Source organism: Lithobates pipiens, unplaced genomic scaffold (genome assembly GCF_037356315.1).
Source record: "Lithobates pipiens isolate NorthernLeopardFrog02 unplaced genomic scaffold, aLitPip1_a1.2 Scaffold_16, whole genome shotgun sequence".
NCBI classification, from domain to species: Eukaryota; Metazoa; Chordata; class Amphibia; order Anura; family Ranidae; genus Lithobates; species Lithobates pipiens.
Genome location: NW_027507748.1, coordinates 564,631,717 through 564,652,595, shown reverse-complemented (window position 1 = coordinate 564,652,595; position 20,879 = coordinate 564,631,717). Strand labels below are relative to the sequence as shown.

General features: G+C 44.2%; 1 protein-coding gene across 2 annotated transcripts in view; it reads right to left on the bottom strand.

Moving 5' to 3' along the window:
- Nucleotides 1-11,843: 11,843 nt before the first annotated feature.
- The window catches only part of LOC143983669 (glycoprotein-N-acetylgalactosamine 3-beta-galactosyltransferase 1-like), a 32,717-nt gene continuing 23,681 nt past the window's right edge, over nucleotides 11,844-20,879 (bottom strand). For both annotated transcript variants that reach the window (XM_077483646.1, XM_077483645.1), the window contains exons 3-4: nucleotides 17,782-18,443; nucleotides 11,844-12,344 (exon numbers count right to left, since the gene is read on the bottom strand). In XM_077483646.1, coding sequence (XP_077339772.1) covers nucleotides 12,111-12,344; nucleotides 17,782-18,443 — 896 coding nt within the window. In that variant the 3' untranslated portion in view covers nucleotides 11,844-12,110. The remainder of the gene's footprint in view (nucleotides 12,345-17,781; nucleotides 18,444-20,879) is intronic.

Below are 20,879 nucleotides of genomic sequence, written 5' to 3'. Positions count from 1 at the left end.
TATTGTATTTTTGTTTTGATTTATTCTAAAAAAAAAATGGAAAAGTCAGGGCTCAGTCATATCCCTTGCTCATTATCAACTGATGTAGCCGTCACTTATTCCTCTTCTGATTCCTATGCTGTGCTACTTTAGTTAAAGTATTAAAGTATGCTATACTGTGCCTGGCAGGGAATGTACTTTCTTGAACTCCCTTGTTCAAGGGAGGTCAGTGATGTGAGATTATCCAATTTTATTTTATTTTTTACTAATTTACACCAGATAACAAGCTGCAAATATTTTCAGGCCAAGAAAATAATATAACACTTGAACTAAAATACTTACTTTTAGTGAAGGGACAAGGTGCCAAGGGCAAAAAGGTGTCTGTCTGGTGAGAATATGCTCAGGTTCTGTCAAATAGTACAGAGGCTGTCACACATGCACAGTCCCGCGCATGCTGACAATTCAGGCTCAGTCTGTCTTCTGTCTTGGTTTGCTTCTGGTGCTTGCACAGCTAACAGTCCCCAGCATACCTCCCAACTTTTTGAGCATGGTGGCCCGTAATGCAGGGTGCAGATGCGCCCCCCCCCCCTTAATCCATACATCCGCCCTTCCTAATCCCCATGCCAGGCGCATGGTTTTCAAAGTTTTTTTTGTTTCAGAAGCACATGATTAGAGCCTGAGGCTCTAATTGGCTTAAAAAGAAAGGATGGGCTCGGGGCGCAATGCACTCAGCCCTGAGCCCATTCAGTTGTGTGACAATAGTGAATATTCACTCGTCTTCTTGATTCTCCTCCAAACCAATCAGGAATTGGGTCCTGAGAGCCGATTGGCCAGAGAGTCTTAGGACTCCCAGCCAATCGGGTCTCAGGACCCACTTCCTGTTCGGCCAGGAGGAGAAGCAACATCTGTTCAGTCGGAAGGAGAAGCCCCAGGTCTTCCCTCAGCTGGAGCGAGGAGCGGCATCCCTACCCCTCGTCCTTAATCCTCGTCATCTCCTAAGGTAAGACTGCCTTCCCATCCATCTACTGCTGAGAGGAGAGGGTGGTGAGGGTGGCAGCTCAACGAAGGGGGGGGGGGGGATTTGTTTGCCGCCCCCCAAAATATTGAGCACCACCTGCTTGTTTTGAGATAGGAACAAGGGACACCAATTAGCAAAACTATGTTGGCATATGACACAGCCACGCCCCCCAAGAGAAATATATTATATACACACACACTCAAATAAATGGAAGAAGATTAGTTAAAAACCTACATGTGCTTTTTTTTTTTTTAACAACTGCTGTTCCTTTATACTGGCTTTTGTAATTTACAAATGCAGCAATTTAGAAAGTGGATAAAAGATTTAGCACTTGTAAACACTTTTTGAAAGACAAATAGTGCATTTTATATACAACTTTATAGATCAAACCAAAATGAGGGACAAATGAGGTGGAAAGGAGGGACTTTGTTAAAAAAAAATCAGGGACAGTCCCTCAAAATGTTTGCCACCCAGCAGCCACAGGTGGATCTTTAGTGAGAACTATAACAGGCAAAGTCTCAAGACCAATGGCTTCGGAGCAGTGTCCTTCAGAAAATGTAACACTCATGTTATCTTCAGCAGCTGCTGAGGCCTAGACTGCAGATTTTATTTAGTGGACCTACCTCCAGGGGCAGTAGCCCCAAGACAATGGAAACCCTTCCTAGAGGAAGAAGAAGCCTCTGCTCAGACCTCCCTCACATTTATCACCTACCTAGCCACCTTCTGGATGCCTCTTTCCAGGGATTAGCTGGGGCATGATAAACATTCAACTGATCATTTGAATCTCCTGGTCCCATTCCCTGGAAAATTCTTTCAAAGACAGGTGGGAGCAATCAAACACAATTACTACAATGGGGCAAAAAAAAAAAATAGAATTTTTAATTACAGCTTACCTGTAAAATCCTTTTCTTGGAGTACACCACGGCACACAGAGCCTTGTTAATTACTTAATGGGTTGTATAGCTCACCAATAGGTGACTGGACACTGGCACACTCAATGAAGACAAGTCCCCCTCTATATAGACCCTCCCATAAGGAGCGTACCTTCAGTTTTTGTAGCAAAGCAATAAAGATCCCATAAGAAAAAGGGGAGATCGCTGTGTCCCATGGTGTAATCCAAGAAAATGATTTTACAGGTAAGCTGTTATTAAAAATCCTACTTTCTTTTTCGTACATCACAGGACACAGAGCCTTGTTAATTACTTAATGGGTCATCCCAGAGCAATGCTCAATTTGAGGGGAGGGAGACACAAATCAAAGCAGACCACCATCAAACGTGAGGACCTATATTGCTGCCTGCAGCACACTGCGCCCGAAGGCAGTATCCTCAAGCCCTTTTATATCCACTTGATAGAATTTGGTAAATGTATGGACTGAAGACCAGGTTGCAGCCTTGCAGATCTGAGCCATGGAGACCTGGTGATGCACCGCCCAAGAAGCACTTACTGCTCTGGTCAAGTGTGCTTTCACACAAAAAAAGGAGGATTTTTTTTGTTTCAAACCATAAGCTTGACTATTAACCTGCCGAATCCACTTAGAGAGATAGTAGATTTTGATGCTGCCTGGCCCTTTCTAGGACCGGCAGAATAAACAAAACATCAGTCTTCCGTATCTGAGCAGTTGCTTTCAGATAGACCTATTGCTCTCACTACATCTAGAGAATGCAATAATCTTTCCTCCACAGACTGCGGGTCTGGAAAAAGGAAGGCAAGACAACATCTTGATTTAGATGAAAACCCAACACCACCTTAGGGAGAAAGTTGGGGTGAGGACACAACACAACCTTGTCCTTGTGGACAATTAAATAAGGCTATTTACAAGAGAAAGCTCCCAGTTCAGATACTCTCCTAGCAGAGGAAATAGTGACTAGAAAGGTAATTTTCCTACTCAAAAGGAGCAACGGAATATGGCAAATAGGTTCAAAGGGCCATTTCTGTAAAGCCAGCCAAGACTAAATTCAAATGCCCTGGGCACAAAGGAGATTGGAGTGAATTTAACCGCAATACCTCCTGAACAAAAGCCCGGACTAGGGAATGAGACGCAAGTGGTCTTTGAAAGAACACCGATAGGGCTGAGATCTGACCCTTGATAGTGCTCAGGGCCAGTTTTATCTCTACCCAGGGCCGGCACTAGCAATAGGCGGGTCAGGCGGCTGCCTAGGGCGCCAGGGTGGGGGGCGCAAAATCCAGATCCCCAGTCACTCGCTGTGGATTCAGATTATTAAAATATCTCCAGGATTGGCATTATTTAAATACATGCTGCCTAATGGCGCCAACCGCCAGGCTAGAGGGTGATTGCGCCTGTGAAGACATCCTGGACCGCTCTGTTCCCAGCCTGCAGTGCCGCGCCAGCAGCGGCAGTGAGAAGATGAGGGGAGACAGCCGGCCGGTCCAGAAGTGCAGCATGATCGGTGGAACTGGCTGGGGTGGATGAGATGGCATGCAACTCTGGGCTTTCCGCAATATCCGCTCCCCCTCCTCCTGGTCGCTCGGGGATATGTTGTGGAAGGACAGGCTGACAGCAGCGCCACTCTCCTGGAGTAAAGCCATCACCACCGCTGGCTCAGGTATAGTGGAAGCACAGGCAGCATGCTCAGTGATGCAGCCTACAATCACATGAAATAAAAAATGTACTCTGTCTACCTTATAGTGCATTTCACCATGTACAGAGGGGTAACCGATATGTGTGTTTGTGTGTGAGGGGGGTTAGGAACAGACGTGCAGGGGGGTACGTAAGAGGGACAGATGTGTGTGTGTGTGGGGGGGGGGGGGCGACAGACAGACGTGCAGGGGGGGGGGGGTACATAGGGGGAACAGGTGTGTGTGTGTGTGTGTGGGGGGGGGCAGGAACAGACGTGCAGGGAGGTACAGATGTGTGTGGAAAGGGGACAGATGTGCTGGAGGGTAAAGAGGGGTAACAGGTGTGTGTATGTGTGTAGGGAGGAAGATGGAAACAGACGTGAAGTATACAGAGGGGTAACAGATTGTTTGTGTGTGTGTGGGGGAGGACAGACGTGCAGGGGGGTACAGAGGGATAACAGGTGTGTGTGCATGTGGGTGGGGGAGGAGGGTGGAGACAGACGTGCAGGGGGTACAGAGGGGTAACAGGTGTGTGTGTTGGGGGGAGACATGCAGGGGGGTACAGAGGGGTAGCAGGTGTGTGTGGGGGGGGGGACAGATGTGCAGGTGGGTACAGAGGGGTAGACTGTGTGTATCTGACGTGTGAAGGTGGAAGAATTGTGGTGATCTGAAACTTGAAAATAAAAAAAATTGGGGTGATTTGAGGTGTGGAGGTTCAAGTCCACCTTTGTAAAAAAAATTAATAAATGAAGATCTTTTTGCAGGTACAAAAATGTGCATGTATTATTATTTTTAGTAGGTGCTTGTAAATAATGGTCAGTGTATCTGTATGCTCGTACAAACAGCCAATTATACAGTTGGCCTGTCTGTATACTGCCCTAGCTTGTGGACCACAGCTGGCTTGATTAAGGGAGCCGGTGCCCTCTACTATTTGTTTTCGGGCTGGGTCCAGAGGCACAGGTACAGGCCTGTGGACCACGGAAGAAATGAGTGAAGAGGCACCGCAAAAGTCTCTGAGGTTTGGAGCCAATGGGGGTGGCAAAATGAGGTTTCGCCTAGGGTGCCAAAAATCCATGCACCAGCCCTGTCTCTACCCCAGCTTGAAGAAAAGCAAGAATCCTACCAATAACATACTTTTGAGGATGCCATCCTTTGGATTCGCACCAGGAAACATATGCCTTCCATATTCTGTAATAGATGAGCCTGGAGGCCGGTTTCCTAGCATTAACCAGAGTGGAGAGAACTGGACCCAAAAGTTCATGTTTCTTCAAAATGTAGGTTTCAACAGCCAAACCATTTAAATTTAGACTTTGTAAGGAAGGATGGAATACTGGTCCCTGCAAGAGCAGGTCTGGGCGGAGTGGAAGAACCCAAAGTTTTCCCACCGCCATCCTTACGATCTCTATGTACCAGGATCTTCTGGGCCCACGCTGGAGCCACTAGGATTACTGGTTTCCCTTTTTTCCTGATCCTGCAAAGCAGTCTCGGTAAGAGCGGAATCGGATGGGAATGCATAGGTCAGAGAAAACTGATCCCAAGGAATCACTAGCGCATCTGCTCCTTATGCTAGAGGATCCCTTGTCCTCGAAACAAAGTTGTCCAACTTCCTGTTGAACCAGGAGGCTTGTAAAATCTACATCTGGGGTACCCCATATCTCGCGCAGAGACCATTCTAACAGCTGCTGGCGGCTCTGATAGTCCACTTGCCAATTCTCTAACCCCGGAATGAAGACTGTAGAAAGACAGGGAACACGCTTTTCTGCCCAAACCAGTACTTGGTTCACCTCCCTCTGGGCATCCTGACTCTGGGTGCCCCCTTGTTGATTGATATAGGCCACAGCAGTAGAATTGTCGGACAGTATCCAGGCAGGATAACCCTGCAACGTGTACGTCCAGGCTCTGAGGGCTAAATGCACTACTCTGATCTCAAAAATATTGATGGCCAGGCTCCTTTCGGCCTTGGACCATTTCTCTTGGGCCGAAGCCTCTTCCAGAACTGCCCCCCAGCCCAAAAGGCTGGTATCTGTTGTTGATACCACCTTCCAGGTGACTGGGGTGAAGGATCTTCCCCTTCTCAAATTTTTGATTTTTAACCACCAACTGAGGCTTTATCGTACCTCTGATGACAGGCATGTTGGCAAGTTCAAGGCTTGGACTCTCCTGTTCCAGGCAGATAGGATGCTGTTTTGCAGCAGTCCCAAATGAAACTGGGGGTAAGGAATGGCCTTGAGGGAGGCTGTCATCTTTTCTAACAACCTCATGCAAAGACGAATGGATGGTTCCTTCCTCGCCTTGACCACCTGGATCAAGTCTCTTATAGACTTGATCTTTGACTCGGTAAGAATACCCTGCTTTGGGCAGTGTCTATGATCATGCAGAAATACTCCGCCCTCTTTAAGGGCTGCAAGGATTATTTTTCCAGGTTGAGGACCCAACCTAAGTGCTCTAGGTATTTTACTGTGCTGAGCTCATTGTGGGTTAACCGTGCTACCGACTGCTCTCCCAGTAGCAGGTCGTCTAGATATGCCATCACCGCTATGCCCTGCACCCTTAGATTTGCTAGAAGCGGGGCTAGAATCTTCGAAAAATACCCAGGGTGCAGTAGCCTGACCAAAGGGTAGGGCCACAAACTGGAAGTGGTGCTCTTCTACTGCGAACCTTAGGAATCTTTGGTGAGTGGGACAGATAGGCACATGTAGATATGAGTCTTTGATGTCTTTTGACGCCATGAATTCTCCCCCAAATAGGGTGGAGACCACAGAGCGGATTGACTCCATGTGAAAGCGGCAAATGTTAAAGAATTGATTCAGGCCCTTTAGATCTAGAATAGGTCTGACATCCCCATTTGGTTTTGGAACCACAAAGAGGTTTGAATAAAACCCAAACCCTTGCTCCTTTAGGGGAACTTCTATGATTACCACAATGCATCCAGTGAGGATTTTAGTCGGCCCCCCTGCCTCTATCTTATCTCCAATCATCCCCCCCACTGCAGTCATTGATTTCTAAACCCCCCCGGCTTCCCAGCAACCAATAAATGGGCTTTGAAACTCTGCCCTCCCTCCTATCTGCAGTACTGCTCCACCTCCCAGCTCTGCCCTCCAACTTCTGCTTCCTGATGATCCTGCCAGGTAAAGTGAGTTCATGGAGGGGGATTGCATTTCCTTTCTTGACTGCTGCTGTACCATGGCTGGATCTAGAAGGGTGTTGGGATGGTCTGCCCCCCCAAAGATTCCCACTCCACACCTGCCGCTGTGCCTGGCTGTCTCCCATTCCTGCACTGTGCATACACAGCCTGAGCACAGGCAGCAAAATCTCCTCCTAGGCTCTTCCTTACAGAGCACAAAGATGAAATCCAATTCTCTCACACACAGCTACGTGCACTGCACTGTGTGTAGCTAGTGATTACATTCACACTTCAGTTCTGACCAGAGAATACCACAGGTCAGAAGTGAAACACAATCACCAGCCTACACCCAGTGCTAACCGTAGCTCTGCATGTGAGAGAATCGCATTTCAGCTTTGGGAAGAGCCGAGGAGCAGATCTTGCCGCCTATGCTCAGGCTGTCTATGTATAGTGCAGGAATGGGAGCGATGCTGAGTGCCCTGCCAGCGGTCACCCCTGCCCTCCCTTCTTCCAGCGGTCACCCCTGCCTATATAGGTATGTATATGCACAAGTGTCTGATACACCTGGTTGGGCTGAAGCTATAGATGCAGAGAATAAAAAGTAGTTTGCAGAGCTATGGGCACAAGAACAGAGGACTAGACATTTTAAGTGGCTCCTTTGGGGTTTTTTTTCCCATAAAATGAGTTGTCTATAGTGGTGAAAAGGTTTTGCCACATTTTTAAGCTGCTTCTTCAGTTCTAATGAGTGTCAGGAACATACCACTGCATTTTACATACATAAGTAACTGTCAGCCTAATCCAATCATCATGGAATAATATAGAATACATATAGTATATAATACACATTGTTAATCAAAATTCTTTATTGTGTTCCAAACCCAGATACATCAGTTTCTACTGGTTTGTACTTACTACCGTGACCATTAAGTCTTTTACACAGTTTAGATGTCCGTGGTTATATAATAAGAACAGATACTTTGAACACAGTTTATTGCATACAAAAATCCACATATAATCCACATGGAGTACATCTGGGTAGACATGTGCACTGTCCAAAAACTCGTTCATTTTCATTTCATTAGTTATTGTAATTTTTTCGGTAAAATTCGGAATATCGGAAATTCGAAAATTTCGGGAATTTTCACATTTCCATTTTTTGAATTTCCAATTTTCTGAATTTCCGAATTTTCGGATTTCCGAATTTTATATTTTCCAAATTTCGAATTTTTGGATTTACGAATTTTCGATTTTCCGAATTTAGATTTTTCTGAATTTCGGATTTCCGAATTTCCAAATTTCCGAATTTCAGATTTACGTATTTCCAAATTTCCAATCTACACATTTCCGAATTTCGGATTTACAAAATTTCCAAATTTCGGATTTTCGGAATTCTGAATTTCCAGAATTCTGGAATTCAAAGATTTGAAAGTCCAAAAATGTGAAAATCTGAAAAAAAAAGAAAGAAAATCAGTTTAATAACTATTAAATTAACGAGTATGAATTTATCCGAAGTTACAAATTATCTGAAATAACAAATGCCGCATCTAAACAAATGGAACAGAACAAATGAATAATAAATAATTAATAATAATAATAATAATAGTTTTTTTTATTATTATTAGATCGTTACATTCCATTTGCTTAGAGGCAGCATTCGTTAATTCGGATAATTTAATTCGTAACTTCGGATAAATTCGTATTCGTTATGTTCACTAACAGACACATTTGAAAGGGAATTCCAATACCTATAAATTAATAGTTAGTTATTATTTAGACTTAAGACAGATTTTCCTTTCTTTAACAGATTTTCGAATTTCCGGAAATCTTTAATTCAGAAATCTGAAAATGCGAAAATTCTAAATGCAAAAAAGAACCGAGCCTGAAAGTATCAGTTTCGGGTATCAATGCATTTGCACGAGTACCGATACTTGTGCAAATACTCGGTATCAGCACCGATACAGATACTAGTATCAGTGCAACCCTAGTCAGAACAGGCCTGCTGTGATAGGCGGGATAGGCGGTTGCCAATCACAGAGCTAGAACGAGGCTTGGCTAAGGAAGGATTGTGCATGAACGAGATTACAGCTAGCGACAGAAGAAAGGGCGGAAGTATACAGCGGGGACAAAATATTCAGATCCCCTTAAATTTTTCACTATTTGTTATTTTGCAGCCATTTGCTAAAATCATTTAAATTCACTTTTTTTCCTCATTAATGTACACACAGCACCCCATATTGACAGAAAAACACTGATTTGTTGACATTTTTGCAGATTTGTAAAAAAAAAAGAAAAACTGAAATATCATATGGTCCTAAGTATTCAGACCCTTTGCTGTGACACTCATATTTAACTCAGGTGTTGTCCATTTATTCTGATCATCCTTGAGATGGTTCTACACCTTCAGAGCCGGTTCACACAGGGGCAACTCAGATCCGACTTGAGGTCGCCCCTAGTCGCCTCAGGTCGGACAATATTTAAAAATCAATGTAAGTGAATGAGAGCCGTCTTAATGCACGCTACTGAAGTCTCTCCGACTTCAGAAGAAGTTCCTGTACTACTTCGATCCGACTTGTAGGCGACTGGTACCAATTGATTTTAATGGAGGTCGCCTTCAAGTCGGATCTCTGTCTATACGGAGGCGACTGACAGAATTATTAGCTCTGAAGGGGGAACTCCACGCCAAATTTATGAAAAAAATTTGGCATGGGTTCCCCCTCCGAGAGCATACCAGGCCCTTAGGTCTGGTATGGATTCTAAGGGGAACCCCCTACGCCGAAAAAACGGCGTGGGGTCCCCCCCAGATCCGTACCAGACCCTTATCCGAGCACGCTACCCGGCCGGCCAGGAAAGGGGGTGGGGACGAGCGAGCGCCCCCCTCCTGAGCCGTACCAGGCCGCGTACCCTCAACATGGGGGGTGCCTTGGGGAAGGGGGGGCCGCGCGGCCCCCCCACCCCAAAGCACCTTGTCCCCATGTTGATGAGGACAAGGGCCTCTTCCGGACAACCCTGGCCGTTGGTTGTCGGGGTCTGCGGGCGGGGAGCTTATCGGAATCCGGGAGCCCCCTTTCATAAGGGGGCCCCCGGATACCGGCCCCTCACCCTATGTGAATGAGTATGGGGTACAATGTACCCCTACCCATTCACCTGTGAAAAAAAAATGTAAAAAAAAAAAAAAAAACAACACAGGGTTAAAATAGTTTATTGCACAGCTCCGGGGGTCTTCCGTCTTCGGGGGTCTTCTCGCCGGACTCCTCCGCTATCTTCTGCTAGCGGAGGAGCCCGGCTTTCTTCCTCGCCGCCGCCCTCTTCTTCCGACTTCGGGGGTCTTGTCCCCCCCTTTGGTTCTTCTTGCCGGGCCACCGCTTCTTCTTTCAGCTCTTTTACTAGCGGTGGCCTGGTCTTCTGTTGCCGCCGCCACCGCCGCCTTCCGTTCTTCTTCTTCTGGAGATGTTGACTCGACGCTCTCTCCGGCCGCAATGCCAGGCACAAGGTGCACGGCGACTTATATAGGGACAAGGGGCGGGGTCGCCGGTTGATGTCACATGGTGACCCCGCCCCCTTACGACGTCACAGTCCCAGCACCCTCCGGGACTGTGACATCGTGACACCATGTGACATCAACCGGCGACCCCGCCCCTTGTCCCTATACAACTTCGTGCCTGGCATTGCGGCCGGAGAGAGCGTCGAGTCAACATCTCCAGAAGAAGAAGAAGAACGGAAGTCGGCGGCGGCGACAGAAGACCGGGCCACCGCTAGTAAAAGAGGTGAAAGAAGAAGCGGTGGCCCGGCAAGAAGAACTGAAGAGGGGGACAAGACCCCCGAAGTTGGAAGAAGAGGGCAGCGGCGAGGAAGAGAGTCCAGTGAGAAGACCCCCGGAGCTGTGCAATAATCTATTTTAACCCTGTGTTGTGTTTTTTTTTACATTTTTGTTGAACCCCATACTCATTCACATAGGGTGGGGGGCCGGTATCCGGGGGCCCCCTTATGAAAGGGGGCTCCCGGATTCCGATAAGCCCCCTGCCCGCAGACCCCAACAGCCAAATCTGGCAACGGCTACAAAAAAAAAAAAAGTTATGCTGCACTTAAGGTTCCTAAGAGCACAGTGGCCTCCATAATCCTTAAATGGAAGACGTTTGGGACGACCAGAACCCTTCCTAGAGCTGGCCTTCTGGCCAAACTGAGCTATCGTGTGAGAGGTAAAGAAGAACCCAAAGATCACTGTAGCTGAGCTCCAGAGATACAGTCGGGGGATGGGAGAAAGTTGTAGAAAGTCAACCATCACTGCAGCCCTCCACCAGTCGGGGCTTTATGGCACAGTGGCCCGACGGAAGCCTCTCAGTGCAAGACACATGAAAGCCCGCATGGAGTTTTCTTAAAAAACACCTGAAGAACTCCAAGATGGTGAGAAATAAGATTCTTTGGTCTGATGAGACCAATATAGAAATTTTTGGCCTTAATTCTAAGTGGTATGTGTGGAGAAAACCAGCCACTGCTCATCACCTGTCCAATACAGTCCAAACAGGAAGAATGGTGGTGGCAGCATCATGCTGTGGGGGTATTTTTCAGCTGCAGGGACAGAACGACTGGTTGCAATCGAGGGAAAGATGAATGCGGCCAAGTACAGGGATATCCTGGATGAAAACTTTCTCCAGAGTGCTCAGTACCTCAGACTGGGCCGAAGGTTTACCTTCCAACAAGACAATGACCCTAATCACACAGCTAAAATAATGAAGGAGCGGCTTCACAACAACTTTGTGACTGTTCTTGAATGGCCCAGCCAGAGCCCTGACTTAAACCCAATTGAGCATCTCTGGAGAGACCTAAAAATGGCTGTCCACCAACGTTTACCATCCAACCTGACAGAACAGAAGAGGATCTGCAAGGAGGAATGGCAGAGGATCCCCAAATCCAGGTGTGAAAAACTTGTTGCATCTTTCCCAAAAAGACTCATGGCTGTATTAGATCAAAAGGGTGCTTCTACTAAATACTGAGCAAAGGGTCTGAATACTTAGGACCATGTGATAATTTTAGTTTTTCTTTTTTAATAAATCTGCAAAAAAAAAAAAAATCAACAATTCTGTGTTTTTTTGTCAATATGGGGTGCTGTGTATACATTAATTTGGAAAAAAATGAATTTAAATGATTTTAGCAAATGGCTGCAATATAACAAAAACTGAAAAAATTTAAGGGGGTCTGAATACTTTCCATCCCCACTGTATTACAATGCAGACTAAGAAAACCATACTTAAAATGGAGCTGGTTTATACCAGAAAGTACGGATTTTAAAACTGCTGAAAAAAAAAATTAAGAAACACGTGAATGGGGGTTATTATACTGTAGAATATGTTGTAATACTGCATTATACTAGTTTATTTTAAAAACAGCATCTGAGGGGGAGAGTTTACCTCCTCTAAGTATCTGTTCCACTATCTGTCACAGCAGACGACTCACTTAAATTTGTTTTTATATTTATAGGATTCTTGGTGTTAACATGCAGTCTGTCGGTGAGAGCTGGCCACTGGGGCTGGTAACGGTACTGGTATCCATACGCTCTCAAGTGGTAGGTGAAGTATTCTAAGGTGTGCAGGAGTACTGCATCCAGATGGTGGAATGATATGGCCAGGTCTGAGCAGCATTGGGGACCCTAAAATAAAAAATAAAAATAATTTAAAAGTAGCTGGAGGTGTTGTTACAACTGTATATTTATGATAAAAACACAGATTAAAAACAAATTTTATTAAGTAATTTTGCCATTTTAATATTTTTAATATAAATTACTACAAAGCTACTATGTAACCATGTAATAGTTTGAAGTGGAACTTTTGTCAGAAAATTAAGTCCTGCTAGATCACTTCAGGCTGGTCTTTTTGCGGGTATAACTGTAAATATTAAAAGACACTAGGTTTGATTTACTAAAGTATGTACAAATATACTGTGCACTGCACATGTACTTGCTCCAGAGATTAACAAACGAGTAAAGTCTCACTTTGCAAACACCTAATCACATGCAAGGAAAATAAAAAATAAGCATTTTTGCTTGCACACGGTTGGATGATATAAATCAGCAGAGCTTTCCCTCACATCTAGAGCAACTGCACTTGCAGTGCACAGTATATTTGTCTTTAGTAAATTGACCTCTATGATGTGTGGTGATGATCAGGTACACTGCAACTGGTGTGGCAGTGATCGGAGATAGAGTGGCGATAGTATTTTTTAAATATTGTCACCGGAGCAGTACAGTGCCACCATAGTGACACTGTACTACTCTGAGGGGGTGACCAGGGATTTTTCTTTTACACTTTGATTGCTTGTTACAGTAATGATCAATGTAACAAGCAATCAGTAAGACTAATCATTTCATTCCTGAAACCTTGTTTACTACTGTGATGCTGTGATTGGTCAACCTATCACATGGTACAGGTCCACCCTAGTACCATGTCATTGTAGTGACCAGTCACAGATCTCACACAGTAGTAAACGACAGCATTGTTTAACCACATTAAGACCGCCCACCACACATATACTGCGGCAGGGCGGCGCAAAAGGATGTACCTGTAAGTCATTCCACTGCACAAAGCAGGTAAGTATAACATGTTTTTTTTTTGTTTTGTTTTTCTGTAAAAGTAACAATGAGACTTATCACATTAAACTCCGGCCGAAGAAGGGGTTAATAAGGCCTGTGTATTGCTGCTGCAATAACATTTTCCATTCATTTCAATGGGCAGGGGCGGTTTAGGAGTGGTGTATACACTGCTCCTCCAATGCCCCAAAAATGCTGCTTGCAGGACTTTTTCTAGCATCCTGCAAGGACACCGCTCCAGGGTGAAACTTAATACAAAAGTAAAAAAATAAAAATAAAAAAAAATAAAGGGTATTGAGAATATATGAAACACAAATGTGAGAAAGTCCAACAATCAGTATATGCCTCTTAAATATGGTGGACCAAAAATTAGAGTGCATGTGATACACCATAAAAAAAAACAGCGGCAGACAATGGCCACTCGGTATTAGCTTCGGATACAACAAAGAATAATGCCGCGTACACAAGACCAGACTTTGACAGCAAAAGTCAGACGGAACGAGTACGTCGGATAATTCGTGGGCTCCATCGGACCTTTGCTTGCCAAAAATCTGACGGACTTTAGAAATAGAACATGTTTTACATTTTTCCACTGGAACTCCGCCGGACCAAGAATTCCGTTCATGTGTATGCTAGTCCAACGGACAAAAACCGACGCTAGGGCAGCTATTGGCTACTGGCTATAAACTTCCTTATTCTAGTCCGGTCGTACGTTATCACGTTCGAATCCGTCGGACTTTAGTGCGATTGTGTGTGGCCAAGTCCGTTCATTCGGAAACTACGTGGGAACTCCGCCCGAATGTCCGTCGGACCTAGTCCCTCGAAAAGTCCGCTCGTGTGTACATGGCATAAAAGAACAAGCCAACATAGTGAAGCCCATTTTAACCTTCCCGCTTATTAAAAGTTGTAAAACGTACCTTAGAACAATTTGTAAGCATACAAGGCAAAACAAATAGACATGCAAAGCCATGAGTGTCAGCACAACGTGCATGATGTCGTCAGTATCAGTCCAATCCTGACACGTTTTGTCATCCTCTTAGGGCAGGCCGAACCCAATTTTGCAAATGTCCAATTCACATAATCGTGTTTTTTTTTTTTTTTTTTGCGTTTTCACATGACACACTTAGGGCCGCCCATTCATTTGAATGGGCTTCCCTACGCACACAAATGCACCAAAGAAGATTCTGCACCTCTTTTCTGTATAGTGCTTGTTGTAGGTTTGGGGTACCATTAACAATTAATGGCAATGACACCGCAAGCCCAACATGGATTTTTTACATGTTCACAGAAGTGCACAGATATGAATGGAGCCTTAGGGTTCTTCTTTCCTGTGGTCAATAACTCCTCAATGGGATTGAGGCATTAAAAGGTTGTAGGGCATGGAATCAGAAAGTTATGACCAGTTGGACAATGAAGGGAGGAGGCTTCTGGGGACTGATGGCACGAAGAGGACGACACCTGTGTAAAGGAAGAAGAAAGCGGTGTATACACAGACAGTTTTTTTTTCACTCAACCAGCGGGTTGAACAATAAAAAAAAAAAAAAGGGGAGGGACAGATTCCTGCATCCACGCAATTGTGAAAGTCTGACCTGCTGCCCTTTTGTATTCTGACAGCAGGACTTCCCCCTTTCCCGTCAGAATACACAGATCATCGCTGCAGTCATTGGTTGCATCCACTGATCTTGTTTTTCAGCAGGACCGTTTGTCAGAAACCGGTCTAACAATCGGCTTCTGTTGAACAGAGAGGGATACACACACATTGAAATTTGGATGGTTTCTGCTGAACCGACTAAATGTGGATATGTGTATACCCTGTAAGTATGCCATCTTCCACTAGGCAAAATGTACAGTTAATATTTGCAGTGTAGACCCATTGCAAGGACAAATATTTTCCCAAAGCTCAACTTTAACCCCTTACAGACCGGACCATTTTGCTGGTCAAAGACCAGACCCCTTTTTGCGATTCGGCACTGCATCGCTTTAACTGACAATTGCGCGGTCGTGCGACGTGGCTCCCAAACAAAATTGACGTCCTTTTTTTCCCCACAAATAGAGCTTTCTTTTGGTGGTATTTGATCACCTCTGCGGTTATTATTTTTTGCTCTATAAACAAAAATAGAGCGACAATTTTGAAAAAAACACATAATTTTTTACTTTTTGTTATAATTAATATCCCCCAAAAATATATAAAAAAAACATTTTTTTCCTCAGTTTAGGCCGATACGTATGCTTCTAAATATTTTTGGTAAAAAAAAAAAAAAAATCACAATAAGCGATTATTGATTGGTTTGTGCAAAAGTTATAGCGTTTACAAAATAGGGATAGTTTTATGGCATTTTTATTAATAATTTTTTATTAATTTTTTTTTTACTAGTAATGGCGGTGATCAGCGATTTTTATTGTGACTGTGACATTGTGGCGGACACATCGGACATTTTTGACACATTTTTGGGACTATTGTCATTTCTACAGTAATCACTGCTATATAAATGCAGTGATTCCTGTGTAAATGACACTGGCAGTGAAGGGGTTAACCAGTGGGTGGCAGTGTAGGGGTTAAGTGTTCCTAGGGGTGTGTTGTTAACTGTGGGGGGGTTGGGCTTTCATTTAGTGAACACTGATCTCTGCTCCAATCACATGGAGCAGAGATCAGCGTCACTAGTTGCTAGGCAGAATGGAGAAATGCTGTTTACACGGCATTTCCTCCATTCAGCCGTCCCGTGAGACGGTCGCGGGTATCCCCGCGGTGATCGAGTCCGCGGGTCGCGCGACCGGACTCACGGGGATCCTGACTGGCACGAGAGCGGCAGGGCAGCATTGAAGATTGGACGTACCTGTATGCCAATATGCCTGCCCGTGCCATTCTGCCGACGTACATCGGCGTGCGCTGGTCGGGAACCGGTTAACTAGTTCATATGACGTCCTCCCGGAACACGCTTCATGCACCCCATGTACCTGCTGCAGCATGATCTGTCACCCACTGTGTCCTACCTGATGACTGATCCGTGTACCGGCCACTGCTGGTACCATGTGATCGCTGTGGCCAATCACATATATATATTACATGACAATTGTACACAATGTATGACTTTCATTCGTGCCATCCATTGTGTACTGCTGTGTTGATCTCAGATTGGTCACAGTGATCACATGGTACAGACAGGGCCAATCACAGCCAATCCATACCATGCGATTAGCTGTGGCCAATCAGAGATAACCACAATAGTAAACACTAAGTGAATCGATTTCATTCAGTAAAATTTGTTGCTTATAACAGTGAAATTCACTGGTATAAGCAATGATAATGTGTAAGAAAAAAAATCCTGATCACCGCCACAGTGTTCCTATGGTAACATCAATTTGCTCTGGTCAAAGATTATATATATTATACCGTCTCTGATCACTGCCACAGCAGTTATATGAGGACACTGTACTGCACTTGTGACAGTATGCGAGAACATTTCTTTAATTTTTTTATTCTCCCAAAAAATTGACAAACACTGAATACCTTGGACTGTCTACTTTCCAAAAAGGGGTAATTTGGAGGATATTTGTACTGTCCTGGCATTTTTGGGTCTCAAGAAATTAGATAGCCAGGATTGATCAATTTTTCAGAGATATATAACATAGTTTATTATACAAAAGTTATATAGTTCACAAACACTGATTTGGGTTATTTTCACCAAAGAAATGAAGCAGAATACAGTTTTTCTTCATTAATTACGCTTGATTATTTGCAAAACGTTATTCAAAAATTAAGAAAAAAAACGCAGCTTTTAAAAAAAATTTACGTTCACTTTCGTTCCTCTATTTAGCAAAAGATAAACAAAATCTAGTTGCGATTAAATACCACTAAAAGAAAACTCTGCGTGAAAAGGATAAAAATTGAATATGGGTACAGTGTTGCATCACCGCTCAATTGTCATTCAAAGTGCAACAGCGCTGACAGCTGAAAATTGGCCTGGGCAGGTAGGGGGTGAAAGTGGTTAAGTTTGCAAGCTCTTACAAGTTGGACTCCATTGATCCTAGTTATGCGAATAAAGGGAATCACTAGTTGGTTGGGGAAATGTATCTGGAAACAAAATGGTGACATTATTTTGCACCATAAATTAAATTATTCCTGACCAAAAGAGCAACACATGCTAGGACAGGAATGACACTCCCCTCATGCACTCTCTCCCCATCACCAAAGGAGAAAATTAAGAACTTCTTTTGAAAGTCAGTCATTCAAAGCTTTGTGTACAAGAACATGGGGAAGCCCCAGATCTGCATAAGAGATGATGGTAATATGGATTTCATTACAGCTATCATGCTTCTTCTGCAATTAGATCATCTACCATAAGAGAGTAAAAAAAAAAAAAAAAAGGTTACATAACGTCAAGTATGCATAACATACCGGTATATTCTCACTCCTCTGTGTATATACAAACCTATCCAACAGAATACTATCAGCATTTCCATTATTACATACAGTATATGCATTTATAAAGTTAAAACTCACCTCAACAACAGGGAAATTGGAATAATCAAGATAGAGGTCATTTTTTTTTAAATGGCTAGTTAAGTGAAATTCTGGCGTAAATGCATGAAAGGTTTCTCTGCTTTTAGCGTCCCGAGTGTCAACAGGTGCAACTCCCATGATCTCCATGCAATGTCCAAGTTCCAAGTCCTCCACAGAAGATCTATGACTACAGTTACCAGAGTGAAACCCTTCCACAAAACGCTTTAGCGCCTCCTTACTCAGTACATAACCAGCTCCACCACTCATGTAGCCCTGCTTGACAAAAGGTTTGAACAGTTTCCCAAAGTAGATAGGCTGGTCAGGCGTATAATTGGAGAGCATTAGATTGAGGTTCTCCATTACTATATAGGTGTCATCATCAGCTTTCAAAAACCAGTCGGCCTGATTTATGTAGTGTTTATGTATATATTGAAAAGCTCTGATGGTCTTAAAGTAGAGTTGACTTCGTCCTTCCTGGGTGCCCAGTCCAATAGTCGGAAAGCTATCACTGGATGTAGAACTCATGAACAAAGAAATATTGCAGTGACGAATCCAAGAATACTTGACATGGATGGTTCTGGACTTTAAAAATTTAGGTGAAGTCATAATCCAGCAAAGCACTCGAACTTTCTGTGCAAGTTCTTCACTTACACTGCTGTCATCTGTAAGGTACATACACATTTCCAAAAAAGGGAGAGAAAGATCTGTTATTAAGGAATACATAGGGGTTGCTTTACTAAAGACAAATAAGAATGTTCACTTGGCACGGGAATTTGTCCCAAGTAGAGTAGCGAGTGAGGTAAAGCTCTACTGATGTCTTTCATCCAATCATGTGCCAGCAAAAATCCCCCCCCCCTTTCCCTTTGCAAATGATTGGGTACTCATTGCAAAGTGAAACTTCCATATATTCAATAAGCTCTGGGGAAATTTCACTTCCAAAGTGCAGCTTCACTTGCAAGGCGAACTGCCGATTTTCCTTTAGTAAATCAACCATATAGTTTTTCAATCACAAAGTGGGCAATTGGATAAGTCTCATTGAGAGCTACGGAAATTGCTTTTTTGCAGAAGTTGCCTCTAAATGTTGTGCAGCGAAATACTGGGTGACATCATTTTTGAACCATGATGAATGTCAATTACTTTGGCAAGTTTCAAATTATTTCAGAGAAAGTTATGGCTTTTTTTTTTACATAGAAGTGAACCAAGAAATCTGTCAACCTTTGTGCATATATGGAATATGTCTTACTGGCCAAATGGTTTTGGATTTTGTCTACACAGCCTGTTTATGTAACCCTTCCAGACAGCACAGCTAGGTTGGCGCAGTGGCAAAACTAGACATTTTTTCACCCGGGGCAAAGACTTTGTTCGCCAACCCCCCCCCCCCCCCAAAAAAAACAAAACAAAGCAAAACATTAATTGCAGCCTCACTGTGCCTATCAATTGCTGCCACTGTACCCAAACGCTGCCACTGTGACCCCCGCCATCTGCCCGGCACTTAGCCCATCTCAGTGGCATGTCAGGCAGCAGTTGACAGTGGTGAGATGTGGGACCTTGCAGCGGTGAGCTGTGTCCTCCATGAGTTTCCTCCCCTCCTCATGATTGGCTGAAAGGAGAGGCACTGCGATTGGACTTCTACCAGGTGACGGTATTAGACCCGTGCTACCTGACTGGTGGAGAGGCAATTCAGTGTTAGAAAAGCGAATATTCATTAGCTTTTCTAATATACCAGGGTGGACTGCAAACGCAATGCTTTGCACACCAATTTCACCTTTTTTGAAGCCTATTAGAGCCTATGGCTCTAATCAGGTGCTTCAAAACTACACCCGCTGCTGTAATTCAGGTGTCCGGCATCCAAAAAGGGGCCGGATATCTGAACAGGGGATGACAGCAGCCATGGATAGATTCACACAATGCATGAATCTATCCAATAGTCATAGAGGGGGGGTGGCTGGAGAGAGGAGCGGCGCCCAGGAGCCTTTAATGGACACATCACCACTGTGTACACTACTGCAGCCATCCCCACGGCTTTGATTCTGGAACTTACAGTAGGTAAGGACAAAGCCGCTGTAGAACAGCTGTCTAGAAAATGGGGGGACACTTGGCAACTATGGGGGTAGCTTTCCTCAGATCTGAAATTTCTGTCTAAGGCCCCTTTTACAAAAAAGAGCCCAATCAGTTCCACCTGTCAGTTTTTATGCCCTTCTATGGAGCAGCATGTGTAAATGAACGCGTGTCCCTCTACACCCACCTATCTACAAACCAAACCAGTCTGCTAAATAAAAATGGTGGGGAACCTGTGCATGGGTTTGGAGGGCAGTTAGCTGTAACCAGACAGCCAGTTTGCCCATAGAGCAGACTGGGCTGTCTCAGTGTCCACGCTGCATAAACTGAATGGACACAGACCTGCCATGTGACTACTCTGCTTCAATCAGCAGACAGATCTCCTACTGAGAAAAGTGGATTCCACCCCATATGGAAGGGACCTGTCGAGACAGGTGACAAGCAGCAGAGTGAGATGCTGCTGTGGTGTTGGTGACTGGAGCAATCTACAGGTATTCAGGGCATGCTACTACACGTATCCATTATTGTCATTATGACATTAGGTTGCTATTGGAGATATCATCATAATGTGTATGCTTTGAATTTTTACACCTTTTTGGCGATTTTTTTGACAACCATATAAACACAGACACTTCATTTTAAATGTACTTAATTTTACATCATAAAATATTCACCACTTAAATCTGTGGCATATTAAAAACAGTAATTCTTTACAAAAGAGAACAGAGGGTCTACATATACAGAAAGATGCCCAGATAGGGGTAAGACCAGTTGTTGTCGGTTAGCTGGCATGTAGCCCCCGCAATCACTTCAACTGGAGCTATCCAACGCGCTTCAAACATAAGTCAAAACAGTTCTTCATCAGGGAGGAACCACAATCATATCTGACTGTTAGACCCCTTATGATCCTCAGAGGCATCCAGCAAAGGGACCCATTCTACAGTGGGAAGGAGAAGAAACAAGCACACATGTAGCAAAGCCAAGAATGGGTCCCTTTGCTGAATGCCTCTGAGGATCATAAGTGGTCTAACAGACAGATA